This window comes from Microcaecilia unicolor, chromosome 3 (genome assembly GCF_901765095.1).
Source record: "Microcaecilia unicolor chromosome 3, aMicUni1.1, whole genome shotgun sequence".
Classification (NCBI taxonomy): Eukaryota; Metazoa; Chordata; class Amphibia; order Gymnophiona; family Siphonopidae; genus Microcaecilia; species Microcaecilia unicolor.
This window is the reverse complement of record NC_044033.1, coordinates 107759542-107773511: the sequence shown is the minus strand read 5'-3', so window position 1 is coordinate 107773511 and position 13970 is coordinate 107759542. Positions and strand designations below refer to the sequence as shown.

At 42.6% G+C, this 13970-nt stretch overlaps 1 protein-coding gene across 2 annotated transcripts in view; it reads right to left on the bottom strand.

Moving 5' to 3' along the window:
* Positions 1–13970, bottom strand: part of SNX5 (sorting nexin 5) — an 83462-nt gene that overhangs the window by 39865 nt on the left and 29627 nt on the right. For both annotated transcript variants that reach the window (XM_030196257.1, XM_030196258.1), the window contains exons 2-4: positions 13742–13846; positions 11185–11295; positions 7048–7169 (exon numbers count right to left, since the gene is read on the bottom strand). In XM_030196257.1, coding sequence (XP_030052117.1) covers positions 7048–7169; positions 11185–11295; positions 13742–13846 — 338 coding nt within the window. The remainder of the gene's footprint in view (positions 1–7047; positions 7170–11184; positions 11296–13741; positions 13847–13970) is intronic.

The window sequence follows — 13970 nt, the reverse complement described above, 5'->3', positions numbered from 1 at the left end:
ATGGAACTTTGGAAGGCTAAGTGCTTTGAAAATATGCCTCATAGTCACTTAGTTAGGGGGTCTCCCTGAGGAAGGGCGGTGAAACATGGTCCATGTTGAGGACTCCATTAATGCAAGCTACGTGGAGTTTTATGTTATTCTTTGGAAAACAAAGACTTATCTAATGTTAAAGCCACCATATAAATTCACTTATACTAAAGTTTGGACACCGAAACACAACCTATACAATTGTAATGTGCGAGGATTACACCATATGAGAAGTCTGTGAGAAACTATGACAACTTATGAAGCCTCAATTGATACGAGAACATCTGATCATTTCTTTAAGAACAGTGGGTTTATTATTTTGCTCAGATTCAAGCTATAAGATGGCTGCAAACCATCGAGCAACTCCCTGTGTAACGCAGAGAGAACACTGCTACAAAAAAAAAAAAAAAAAAAAGACTACACAGTGCACACCACGCATGCAAGTCTCTGGTGGAGACCAATGTGATCCTCTCACCAATGGGTGAAATGGAAAGGCTTTCATATATGTACAAAATGATCCACTCCAAAGAAAATAATTGTCAAAACAAACACAGCACATCAGTCAGCACTAATAGCAACTGGCTCGGAGTGCAAGGATGCACAGAGTGGCCTAAAGGTTAGTGCAGCGGGCTTTGATCCTGGTAACCTAGGTTCAATTCCCACTGCAACTCCTTGTGACCTTTGGCAGGTTGCTTAACCCTCCTTTGCCCCAGGTACAAAAACGGAGGGCTCCTTTTACAAAGTTGCGGTACTGATTTCCAGTGCAGTAAATACGATGAAGCCCATTCAATTCCTATGGGCTTCGTCGAATTTGTCAAGCGGGAACCAGTACTGCGGCTTTGTAAAAGAAGCCCTTAGATTGTGAGCCCTCTAGGGACAGAGCTGCATACGTCTAGTATCATTACAGAAATGATTAGTAGTAGTATGATTTTTTTCTGTTATTTAAATTAACCTGGAAGATAACCAACACTTCTTCTCAATGCAACTGGAAGTCCAGCTTTCAGCCCACTAATTTATAGGGCTTTAAAAATTAATTTCCCCATTTGCCATCTGGTTCTGAAGGTATAACCTCAATACAAAGATGTTAAATATAAGAAAGAAAAAAAAGGGGGGTGGGGAAGAGAAGCCCAGTTTTAACCTAGATGCTATTTCCAAAACTCTCAAGGCTCCTATAAGTAGCATGCCATTAAAAAACAAAAAAAAAAGCAGAGGTCGGTGGATTAATATGACATTGTGACCTTCAGAACCAGATGAGAAACGGGGAGATTAAAGTAATTTCAGAAAATTCTTTTTCACGGAGAGGGTGGGTTGATGCCTGGAATGCCCTCCCGAGAGAGGTGGTGGAGAAAAAAAAACCTGTGGTGGAATTCAAAGGCATGGGATGAACACAGAGGATCTCTAATTATAAAATGAATGGTATAAAAAAACAAAACTTTAAGGGTTGCATATGTGTTTGAATGTCAAGTGGTGCTTAGATGGCAACTCTGGCTGAATCAACTAAGGCCGGTGCTCAGCTGGCTTGTTCTGTCTAAGTCCCGCGTATAGCGATCTAGTTTAGGATGGGCTGTAGAGAGCTTCGATGGAAACTCCAGTACTGTGAGGACAGTGCTGGGCAGACTTTTATGGTCTGTGTCTCGCAAATGAGAAGACAGATTCAGATAGGCTTTGATGGCAACTCCAGTACTTGTAACATAAGGACAAAGTGCAGACTTCTACGGTCTATGTCCCAGAAACAACAAAAAGACCACGATCAAGTATATATCTCATTCATTACATAAGAGCATAAGAGTAGCCATACTGGGTCAGGCCAATGGTCTATCTAGCCCTGTATCCCCTTTCCAAACAGTGGTCACAAGTACCTGGCAAAAACCCAATTATTAGCAACATTCCATGCTACCAATCCCGGGGCAAGCAGCTGCCTCCCCAAGTCTGTCTCAATAGCAAACTATGAACTTTTCCTACAGGAAATTGTCCAAACCTTTTTTTAAACCCAGATACGCTAACCGCTGTTACCACATCCTCCGGCAAAGAATTCCAGAGCTTAACTATTCATTGAGTGAAAAAATGTTTCCTCCTATTTGTTTTAAAAGTATTTCCATGTAACTTCCTTGAGTGTCCCCTAGTCTTTGTACTTTGGGAACGTGTAAAAAATCTATTTCTACTCATTCTACACCACTCAGGATTTTATAGACATCAATTGTATCTCCCCTTATCCGTCTCTTTTCTAAGCTGAAGAGCCCTAACCTCTTTAGCCTTTCCTCATACGTAAGAGTTCCATCCTCTTTATCATTTTGGTTGCTCTTCTTTGAACCTTTTCTAATTCTACTATATCTGAGATACGGCAACCAGAACTGAACACAATACTCAAGGTGCAGTCGTACCACAGAGCGATGCAGAGGAAGTATAGTATTTTCTGTCTTATTCACCATCCTTTTCCAAATTATTCCTAGCATACTGTTTACTTTTTTGGCCACCACTGCACATTTAGCAGAAGATTTCAGCATATTATCTACAACGACACCTGGATCTCTCTCAAGTTCTGACCCCCAAGGTGGACCCTAGCATCAGGTAACTATGATTTGGATTATTCTTTTCAATGTGCATTTGTCCACATTAAATTTCATCTGCCATTTGGTTGCCCAGTCTTCCAATTTCCACACGTATTTTAACAACCTTGAATAGTTTTGTATCATCTGCAAATTTAATCACCTCATTCGTCATTCTGATTTCCATATCATTTATAAATATGTTAAATAGCACTGGTCCCAATACCAATCCCTGCGGCACTCTACTCTTCACCCTCCTCCATTGAGAGAAATGACCATTTAACCCTACCCTTTGTTTTCTGTTCAAGAACCAATTCCTAATCCACACCAGAACCTTGCCCCCTATCCCATGACTCTTTAATTTTCTCATGAGGAACTTTATCAAAAGTCTTCTGAAAATCTAGATATACTACATCTACAGGACACTACATCTACCTGCTCACCTTTATCCATACCTTCAAAGAAATGAAGCAAATTGATGGGGCAAGACTTCCCTCCTGGTTGAACCCATTCTGACTCTGCCCCATTAATGTTTGTCTACGTGTTCTATAATTTTATTCTAATAGTTTCCACTATTTTGCCTGGCACTGATGTCAGGCTTACCATAATTTTATTCTAATAGTTTCCACTATTTTGCCCGGCACTGACGTCAGGCTTACCAGTCTATAATTTGCTGGTTCACCCCTGAAACCCTTTTTAAAAATCAGCATCCATTGGCCACCCTCCAATTTTCAGGTACTGCGGACGATTTTAACGTCATAAGTACATAAGCATCACCATGCTGGGACAGACCAAGGGTCCATCGAGCCCAGCACCCTGTCACCGACAGGTTACTTATTACTAACAGCAATTTCAAGCTTGAGTTCTTTGAGTACCCTTAGCTGTATGCCATCTGGTCCAGGTGATTTACTACTCTTTAATTTGTCTCAATATATATTCCAGGTTTACTGAGATTTTTTTCAGTACCTCCGCATCATCACCCTTGAAAACCATTTCCAGTACAGGCAGATCTCTTACATCTTCTTCCGTAAAGACAGAAGCAAAGAATTAATTCAGTTTTTCCGCTATGGCCTTGTCCTTCCTGAGCACCCCTTTTGCTCCTTTCATGATCTAACGGTCCCACGGATTCCCTCGCAGGCTTTCTGCTTCTGATGTACCTGAAAACGTTGTTACTGAGAGTTTTAGACTCTGCGGCAAGTTTCTCTTCATAATCTCTTTTAGCCTTCTTTATTAATGCTTTGCATCTGATTTAATCTAGAACTGAGAATGAATGTGACTGTTGGGCAGACTGGACGGACCATTCTGGTCTTTATCTGTCACCAGTTACTATGTTATTATTACTGTGAAGCTGCTGGAGGAGAAATACAAAAAAACAGAACATCTTTTCTTCTCTAGCTGGAGTGTTAAACTCTTTAAGCAGTTCATATCCAACATGGAGAGCGTTTTCAGACTGCTAAAGAATGTGACAGTCTTTACTATATCTAAAAAAAAAAAAGTTTATGAATTGTTTGCTGTTTTGAGAAGTTATGTTACTGTAGCAATTCCTGTCTCTCCAAAAGTGTCTGGTATTAATGGCCACTCAGTTCATGATGCCTAAATTTCACCCTGCCATTTGACCCACATCTCACCAGATGTACCAAGAGCGAGCCATGGCCTGCTGTTACACATTTTGTATCGGTTCCCAAAACACAAGGTAGTGGCTGAAAGGAAAGGTCCTCCTCCGTGTGTTCAAATTTTAGAATATTGGACAGAGAGGTGTGGTAGCCGGGTTAGTCCACTTTTAAAGGTAATCAATAGAAATAAAACAAAATAAAACATGGAAAAGAAAATAAGATGATACCTTTTTTATTGGACATAACTTAATACATTTCTTGATTAGCTTTCGAAGGTAGCCCTTCTTCGTCAGATCGGAAATAAGCAAATGTTGGTAGATGACAGTATATATAAGTGAAACATCAAAGCATTTCAGTAACAGTCTAACAGGATGGGAGTGGATAGGTGAGAGACAGGAAGAGTCGGGTGGATGAGAGACTGGAAGATATGCATGGAGATAGGAGGGTGACAAATCAGTACAATTTTATGGGTTATAATGGCCTAGAAAACTCAGATCTTTGTTAAGTCCTGTCTGGTGGGTGTCAAAATATTTAATCATTCTGACTTCAAAGGTCTTACGTTCCTGTATAGTTCCCTTTCAGGATTCTTACCATGAAAATCACTGGTACAGTATTCTGGTTTTGTAAAGTGCTGCCCCACAGGCGTGACATCCTGATTGGTACTAGCATTTTTCGTATGGTGTCTATGTAAATTAAATCTCTTCTTTAGTGTCTGACTTGTTTCTCCAATGTAGCAGCCTTCGTTGCATTTTTTACACTGAATGATATATACCACACTGGAAGATGAGCACATGAAAGATTCCTTAATGCTGAATATTTTTTCTTTGTGAATGACCGTGGGGTCCTGTGAAATGTTTGGCATAGTTTGCAGCTGGATATATTGCAAGGATGTATGCCATTCTCTTCTTTTTGAGTCTGTGTTGGGAGCTTACTTCTAATTATTTTGTGTTTTAAGTTTGGTGGCTGTCGGAAGGCCAGCACTGGTGGGGATGGGAATATCTCTCTCAGTAATTCATCCTCCTGGAGTAGAGGCTGCAGATCTTTTATGATTTTTCTTAATTTTTTCAGCTCTGGGTTGTATGTCACTATAAGGAGGATTCTGTCTGTGGCTTTTATTTCTTTGTACTGTAGCAGATTCTCCCTGGGTGTTTTGAGGGAGGAGGCAATATTCTTGGAGATTATTTTGGGGTTGTAGCCTTTCTGTTCGAAGGATGCAGTCAGGATTTCAAGGTGTCTGTCTCTATCCCCGGGGTCAGAGCAGATATGGTGGTACATTGTGGCTTGGCTGTAAATAATGGATCTTTTTGTATGTGAAGGATGGAAGCTGGAGGTAGCTGCATTTGTCTGTGGGTTTCTTGTATATGGATGTTTGTATATAGCCATCGATGATTGAGACTGTGGTGTCCAAAAAATTTACTTTTTCTGGGGAGTAGTCAATTTTGAATCTGATTGTAGGATGGTATGTATTGAAGGAATTGTAAAATTGTTTCAGAGTTTCCTGCCCCTCAGTCCAAACCATAAAAATGTTATCAATGTACCGGTAGTATTTTAGGGGTTTGGTCTGGTATGTATTCAGAAATGTCTCTTCCAGCTCAGCCATAAAGAGGTTGGCATATTGGGCACTGCAATGGGCACCAGGATAGCATCCCATTATTTGTAGATAGATATCATTGTTAAAGCGGAAATAGTTGCGAGTTAAAATAAATTTGATTAATTTGTAATAGTTTCTGGTGAGTATTGATGGTCCAGTGTGGATGTTTTTAGGAGCTTCTCACATGCAGCTATGCCATCCGCATTGGGAATGTTGCTGTATAGTGATTCTACATCCATCGTGACCAGAAGGGTACTTGGTGGTAATTGCTTGATATTTTTCAATTTATTCAGAAAGTCTGTGGTGTCTTGTATGAAGCTGTTTGTTTTGTATACGACAGGTTTCAGAATCCCCTCTATGGGTCCAGATATTTCCTCCATGAGTGTGTCAATACCCGATATGATTGGTCTGCCAGGGTTTCCAGGTTTGTGGATTTTGGGTAGCAGTGGCGTTCCGACCCTAGCTGACAGCTGGGGCGGATCGCCGATGCGACCCCCCCCCCCCCGGCGAAATGACATCTCCCCCCCCCCCGGTGAAATGACCCCCCCTGTTGCCCTGTCTCAGTCCGATTTCGCAATTCGCTTGTGTTCACTGCGCCCTCTGAGTCTGCCCCGGAACAGGAAGTAACCTGTTCCTGCACACCGCTGGGGGGGTGCTGCGGCGCGTGCCTGTTGCCCTGTCTCAGTCCGATTTCGCAATTCGCTTGTGTTCACTGCTCCCTCTGAGACTGCCCCGGAACAGGTTACTTCCTGTTCCGGGGCAGACTCAGAGGGAGCAGTGAACACAAACGAATTGCGAAATCGGACTGAGACAGGGCAACAGGCGCGCGCCGCAGCACCCCCCCCCAGCGGTGTGCACCCGGTGCGGACTGCCCCCACCTTGGTACGCCACTGTTGGGTAGCATGTAGAATGTGCCCACAGAAGGCTGGTTTGGTATCAGTTTTTTCAGATGTGGCTGTACTTGTTTAGGAAATGTTCTGATAAGGTCTTTCAGAATACTGGACAAAAGTGACTCGTTCAAAGCTATACAGAACACCAAATGAGAAACAAGTAGCATAAAGCCAAGCTGCATGAGTGGAACTGACAAAACAAAATGAACAGAAATCCATTGATGCAAATTTATTTCCACTTCCTGTTTTGCACTTATCTGTCTTAGGAAACAGTTGGGTAGCAGTAGGGGGAGGGGGGAGTGTGACTGCAGATCAGAGGAAACACACTTACACTAGTTTACAGGTCAGGTATGAATAGCATTAAAAGAGCAGGTTCTTACGCTTCTAGTTCCTGCTTCATTTTGGCAAATTCATCTTTCGTCATGGATCCTTCTCCCTCACCAAGCTTCTGCATTTTCTCCCTGGGTCCCTCAAAGTCAGGTTTTGAAGGTGCTGGAGGGATCTGTTTAACAAATCCAAAAGATCAGTTGTTAGCACTTACAGTAACTGGAGATCTGCTGTATCAGAAAGAGAAAACAAAACAAAATGTCACTCACTGATTCACCCTATGAGGTGTCAAGATTCGAAGTCAGAAATCTTTGAAAATACCACTGGTGCGCAAGAGTTCCCACAAGCTATGTACCTGAGCCAAAGCAAATGCCGAGGATGTGTTGGAGAGACTGCACGATGATTTCAAAATGAAATCTTCACGCTTGCTTATCCTCCCCCAATCTGACTGCACTCACGTTTCCCTGAGACCACAGGATATTCATGAACCGATGCTCAGAACTCTGGCGCTATATAGAACAGCGTCTGACCAAAACCGTAGCATAGCATACAGAAATAGTTCCCAAATGCACAACTGTAAAAAGATGCAAATCATATGCACACTATTTGGGAGGAACATCCCTGATGAATGCGCACAAGAGTTTCATGGTAAGCAGAGCTCTTGTAAGCGCGTGCCAGGCAAACCTGGAAGCAAAGCACACATCGGCACCCTTCTTCTTCACATATGGCTTTCAAATTTTTTTTCACCTGAAATGTTTACATTTAAGCGCAGAAAATAGGCGCCAATGTTTTTCTTCCACTTTTCAGGTTTGCTCTGACTCACACACATTTGTCTCTCACTACCAGCACTTAGGGGCTTACGCAAGCTTCCTTCCGCTTCCAAATTAAATAAAAACCAGCAGAAAAAAATTGTGAGAAATCCTCTCTTCAAACTCTCCAATGGAGCTGGCATTAGGTTTTCAACGGTAAGAGCGGCTTTCTTTCGTGTGCTTTTCTCTGAGCATTTGGAGGGAATAGGAAATGGTCTCATTAATATCTGTGACTACATTTAAATACTATTTGTGCTAATCTCTGGCACATACGTTTCCAGCGCTAGAACCCTCTGAACATTCTGCGCAGATTTAACGCTGGTGCTAGTCCAGTGCTAATCGGCTCTAGCGCCAGTTTTAGGTTCTGAGCATTGGCCCATCAATAGGTTCTTCCTCTATTAGTAATCAGTTATTCACCCCTTCTGTCTGCTGTTGTCGATTTGAGTCAACTAAGCACTCTGCATTTTTCTTCACTGCCCCATCTCTCTGGAATTTGCTTCCCTCCTTAGATCTGAGCTTTCCCATTCCCATTTTAAAGCTTCCCTGAAAGTCCACCTCTTTTCATTAGCATTTCCTGACTCTCCCAAACTGAGGTGGTGGCGGCGGTCGGGTGGGGCAGAGGCACAGCTCCTAGCTAGCTTCTATTTTTCCTCTTACTGTCCTGTCCAATGTTGTAATTCCTTTCTTCATCTTGTCTTTTATTTTTAGACTTGTAGACCACCTTGATTTGCACCCTGAAAGGAGTTATTCCAAGATTAGAATAAACAAACATAAATGGAATTTGAGTCCATTCCTTCTCAAGGATTATCAGTTTCAGTTTTGCATCTGTTAAGTTGTAGGGATGTGCACAGGGCAAAAGTGTTCTGTTTAGTGTTCTCCCCTACTTTTTGGGGAAAAAAAATTTCAGTTTGTTGTGTACAAAATACAAGGACCAAACTACAAAAACCCAAGCAGTTTGTGCTAGTCTACTTAATGAATATTAATTCATAAACTAATGTGCATTAGCTAACAAAGAGGGGCATTTTCAATATGATGTCTAAGTCCAACTTTGGACATTTGGCTCAAATCATCCAGAATCTGAATAGTAAATATAGCCATTTCCGGAACAACAAAATGTCGTCTTTTTTTTTTTCTAAAATGGCCACTTGCTAGATGTTTTTGTGTTCTGTGTGTTTATCTTTGTGGACCATTTTCAGAAAAAAAAAAAAAGTGTCCAAGTGAAAAACGCATAAAATCAAGCCACTGGGATAACGGGACACCCTAGGGGGCGCGGCAGTGGACTTCACCTAAAAGCACCCAGGTACGCATCTCACCATTGCTCTCTTGTATTGTATAGCGAGCCCTCCAAAACCTACCAAAAACGTACTGTACCCAACTGTACACCATTGCAATAGCCCTTATGGCTGCAGGTGTCGCCAATATGTGGTACAGTAGGTTTTTGGTGGGTTTTCCACAAGTGTAACAGAGTGGAATATGGGCCTAGGTCCCCTTTCCATAGTGCACTACACTAGGCTACTCCAGAGACCTGATTGCTGCTCTAATAGGACAAGCTATAACATCTGAGGCTGTCATAGAGGTTGGTATGTACTGTTTCTTTTACATCTTTGGGGGTGGGAGGGGGTCAGTGAGCACTCTTTTATTCCTCATTCAGGGCACTTGTTTGTGGCTTAGACGTTTTTAAAACAGGTCTAGCTCAAAACATCCTTAGTTTTATAGTCCTGGACATCTTCGTTTTGTTCCATTATGGCAGAAAAACGTCCAGGTCTTAGAAACACCCAAATCCCGCCCAAACGCGTCCCCCTCCAGATTTGGATGCACTGCAGATAGAACTACATAGGAAAACATCTGAAAATGGGTTTTGAAAATGCAGACTTGGACATTTTGGTGAGAAAAACGTCCAAATGTTGCTTTATGCCACTTTTTAGATGTTTTTCTCTTTCAAAAATGAGCCCCAAAATGTGTTAACAAGCTCTCTTAATTCTCTCCTCTTGGCTACAGATGAAGTCATCTATTCTTATGCTGACAACATTTTTTATTCTGGTACCAGTACCTGATGATCTGAATCACATTGTGTAAAGTAACTAAGGGCCCCTTTTTACCAAGCTGTGGCAAAACAGGGCCCGAGCTGGAATCGGAACGTGTCTTTCACATGTGCCGAGGCCCCTTTTTACCGCAGCTGGTAAAAGGTAGGTAGGTTTTTTTTTTAAAAGAAATGGCCATGCAACAAATGAAGCACTTGCCACGTGGCCATTTCGGGGGGGGGGGGGGGGGGGTAGCCCTTGGGTGGCAGTAAGGGCTCCAGCTCTAACCCGGTGGTAATCGGATTACCGCCTGCTACACACTAGCACTACCAGGCACCGGATATGACAGCAAGCTGGGGGCCACTTTATAAAAGGGGCCCCCAAGTGTGTTGAGAAACTTAAAGCTTGGGTATTATCTTCTATGTTAAAGTTATATACACGTAAAACCAAGATTCTTTAGTTTACCAAGCAAATTGAATGTTTACCAGAATCAATTCAAATTGGGCAATATGATAAGTCTTCTAGAGTTCTAGGAGTGATTCAGCCTTGGTTTTTGAAGCACAGATTAATTATCTATTTAGGAAAGTTTTCCTGAAATTAAGACAACTACAAATTATTCTTTTATTTTTCCTGAGTACCACTTTATGTTACTGGCTCAGAGTCTCACTCAGTCTCCACTGGATTATTGTAACGTTTTGTTTCTGGTTATATCAGCAAAACTCAAGAATCATCTGCAATTGCTGCAGAATACAGCAGCTATAATGATCTTTAGAATGACTACATTTCACCATGTGACTCCATTGCAAGCACAAAAAATTTTTAAATCTTGCTGTATTATTTTAAAGATTTCTTATGGTTTTAACATCACTGCAGGTTATTCAATTGGTCTCTTGTTCATCTTGATTAAGTTCTACTCGACTATTTCATCGGATGGACTTAATTAGTCCTTCATTCAAGGGAATTAGATTTTAAAACATTTTGGATAACTTTTTCATACCAAGGTGCCCAAGTTTGGAATAAATTTACCGCCCAGTCTTAATCAACCTTTTTACTGCATGCGCTATTTCGGAAGGGCTTTAAAACTTTTCTTTTTAAGAAATATGTGAAATCAGATGTTTAAAAATAGATACGGTTTTGTATTTTATTTATACATTTTTTAAGTGTTCGTAATATATTAAGGTATCTTCAACTCTGTAAGTAGGTTTGGACCTTTTTAGGGAATATATGGGTTAGAAGTGTCAATTTAATTAGGTAAGAACCGTGAGCTGCCCCTGTTTTGTACTAATGTACACAAAAGAGGACACTGATCTTGCCATATATTTTGTGACCCAAAGGGACACACAGCCACACAGTAGCTTACAATGAGTCCGGCATATTCCTGCGTCTCCACCAAAGCATCATGCAGCCAGACAAAGTCCTCATGCAGTCGTGTGACAGAGAAGTCTGGGTTTTGAAAGTTGGAGAGGGTCGTCTGAAAGAGAAGCAAACACTGAACTGCTCCATTTCTAAAGGTTTTGAGACAATGTGTCATCTAAAAAAAATGTTGTCAAACTGTACAAGAAACACAAACCTGCTTGAACACCGAGCAAATGGACAAAAATGAGGCACCGCCCAGCCTTCCAGTATTCACTTACTCTTCAACACTGCTTATCACAGTCACCCACTTGTGTACTACTTACACTGAACAGAGGTTGAAGTTCCAGAAGTAATCATATCTACAAGTCCATGAACAGGACTGACAATTCTGCTCTTATATCTGGAAACACAAACTTCAAGACTGCATACATTTTTTTGCAAAGGTTTAGGCACCCCCAGTCAAACAGTGTTTCAATGACTAACAGGCAGATGATCAAAAGCCCTGCGCTGTTCCAAACAGCGCTCTAAATATAGCGTTGTAACAGTGCGAGGCTTTACCGCCCCTATGATCAGAGATAATTGCATGCAAACTTAAGCACGCAATTCTCTCTGATCATGGGGTAGAAAAGTGCGGAAGGATTGTGCCTGAGCATGCACTCGGGCACAATCCTCCTGCGCTTGTTTGACAGGTCTGGGTGTCAAAAGCCCAGACCTGTCAAACACAGAGGCTGGAGGTCCATGGGACCACCAGACCCCCAACTACCCCTGCCTGAGCCAAGAGAAACAGGGGCTGGAGGTCTGGCAGACCTCCAGTCCCCCCGACCCCCCCCCCCCCCCCCGAACCTGTTTCAGGGGGACGGGAGATCTGGTGGGTCTCCAGCCCCCCCCAACCCCCCCAGTATCCCTCCAATGTACCTGGTGGTCCAGTGGGCCACAGGTGAGGAACCCAGACCCAAACCCCCCTCCCCCCAGCAACAGGGGACTGGAGGCCCAGCAGCCCCTCGATCCCCCCTGACACAGGTTCAGGGGGGCTGTAGATCCGGTGGGGCTCCAGCCCCCCTAACCCCTCTCCCAGAATCCTACCGATTTCCCTGGTGGCCCAGTGGACATGGATAAATCCCCCCACCCCACCTAGTGGTCTAGTGGCCCTTCCCCATCCCCTACCTGCAGTTGAAGGGAGGTGGCCTCCCTCCTCTTCCAGCGGCGTCACCTGCAAAATAGTGATGCCCAGCCCTGCCCAGTGCATTCTGGGATCCGCTAGGCAGGGCTTCACACCATATAAGGAAGCCCTTATATGGTGTGAAGCCCCGCCCAGTGCATCCCAGGATACGCTGGGCAGAGCTGAGCGATGAAAGAAGAGGGAGGCCACCTCCCTCTTCCAACTGCACGTAGGGGGGCGGGGAAGGGCCGCTAGATCACCTGGTTGGGGGGTGGATTTACCTGCGGCCCACTGGGCCACCAGAGAGAATGGGTGGGATGCTGGGGGGGGTGGTTAGGGGGACTGGACACCCACCGGATCTCCAGCCCCCCTGAACCTGTGTCGGGGGGGGGGGGCCCAGGGGTCCACTGGACCTCCAGCCCACTGTTGCTGGGGGGGAAAGGGGGTTCGGGTCAGGCTTAATTTTTTTGTTATTAAGAGATTTTTTTTTTTTTTTAAAGACATGTTTTTGTGGTGGTTACTGCTTTAACCACCAACCCACGTTAGTGTTGAGAAGTTGCTCTCTGCTCTAGGAATTAGACCAGATTTGAGGGCAATTCTTTTTCTGAGGACAAATTCTGAAAAGATTTATTTAAAATTTTCTCCTCTGTGCTACTGGATTCCCCAATTTATGGACTTGAGCTGGACATATTATAAAAATATAACATTTTTGACAGTTATCATGAAGATATAGGTTAATTTGTAACTGAAATAACTGATTTTTTTTCCTTGAATACCAGCTTTTCTGTATAAATTCATTTTTGCTTGTTTTTTTTTAATTTATAAGTAATTCAAAATAATAAATATGTATAACAATGTATTGCATATTTTTATTTGACAGCATTTTTTTGTTCAGGTTCAACTTCAAATAAATATATGTTGTGGTGTATTTATATATATATATATAACGTTTCTGTAATTGATCAAATTTTTCTTAGATTAATGCCTTAACTGATGGCCTACATAGTAGGAGTCAGAGTTAGACAGTAGAAAAATAGAGGAGTCGGAATCAAAGGTTTGGAGTACCAAATCCACAGTCCTACTCACAACCTTGATTACTACCCCTCAAACAAACACTCATTTTAAAGTGGAACCCTCTCTAATGAAATCCATTACTGTCCTTGCAAAAGCCCAGTCTTCTTCTAGACATAATGATGTAGTGCCCATTTGGTTGCCCAATGAGCTTGCGAGAGAGATCCACAGGATAGTGAATCCCATAAAACTATTTAAGCAGCATTAATGCCTTAACTGCTGAAGATGACACTTAACCTATGTTAAATCTGTATTCATCTATGTGCATACATTACTGGCCATAGCAAAACCATTGTCCCAATATATTTTCTAAAGGGCTTTGCACTCTTACCTTGGTGTGTACAGTGAATTTAACTTTGTCTCTTTCACTGAGTGCATCAGGAATGTCAATCTGAAGTGAAGGATCCATGTTCAGGTCCACAGACACAGAGCGTAACTAAAACCATAAAAGAAAAACAAGCTTTCACTTGGAGAAATACAACTTCAAAATACATCACCTCTCCTTCCCCTCTCTGCCTGCTACAACGGGCCTCCACCTGCTCTGGCTGAACCACCACCTC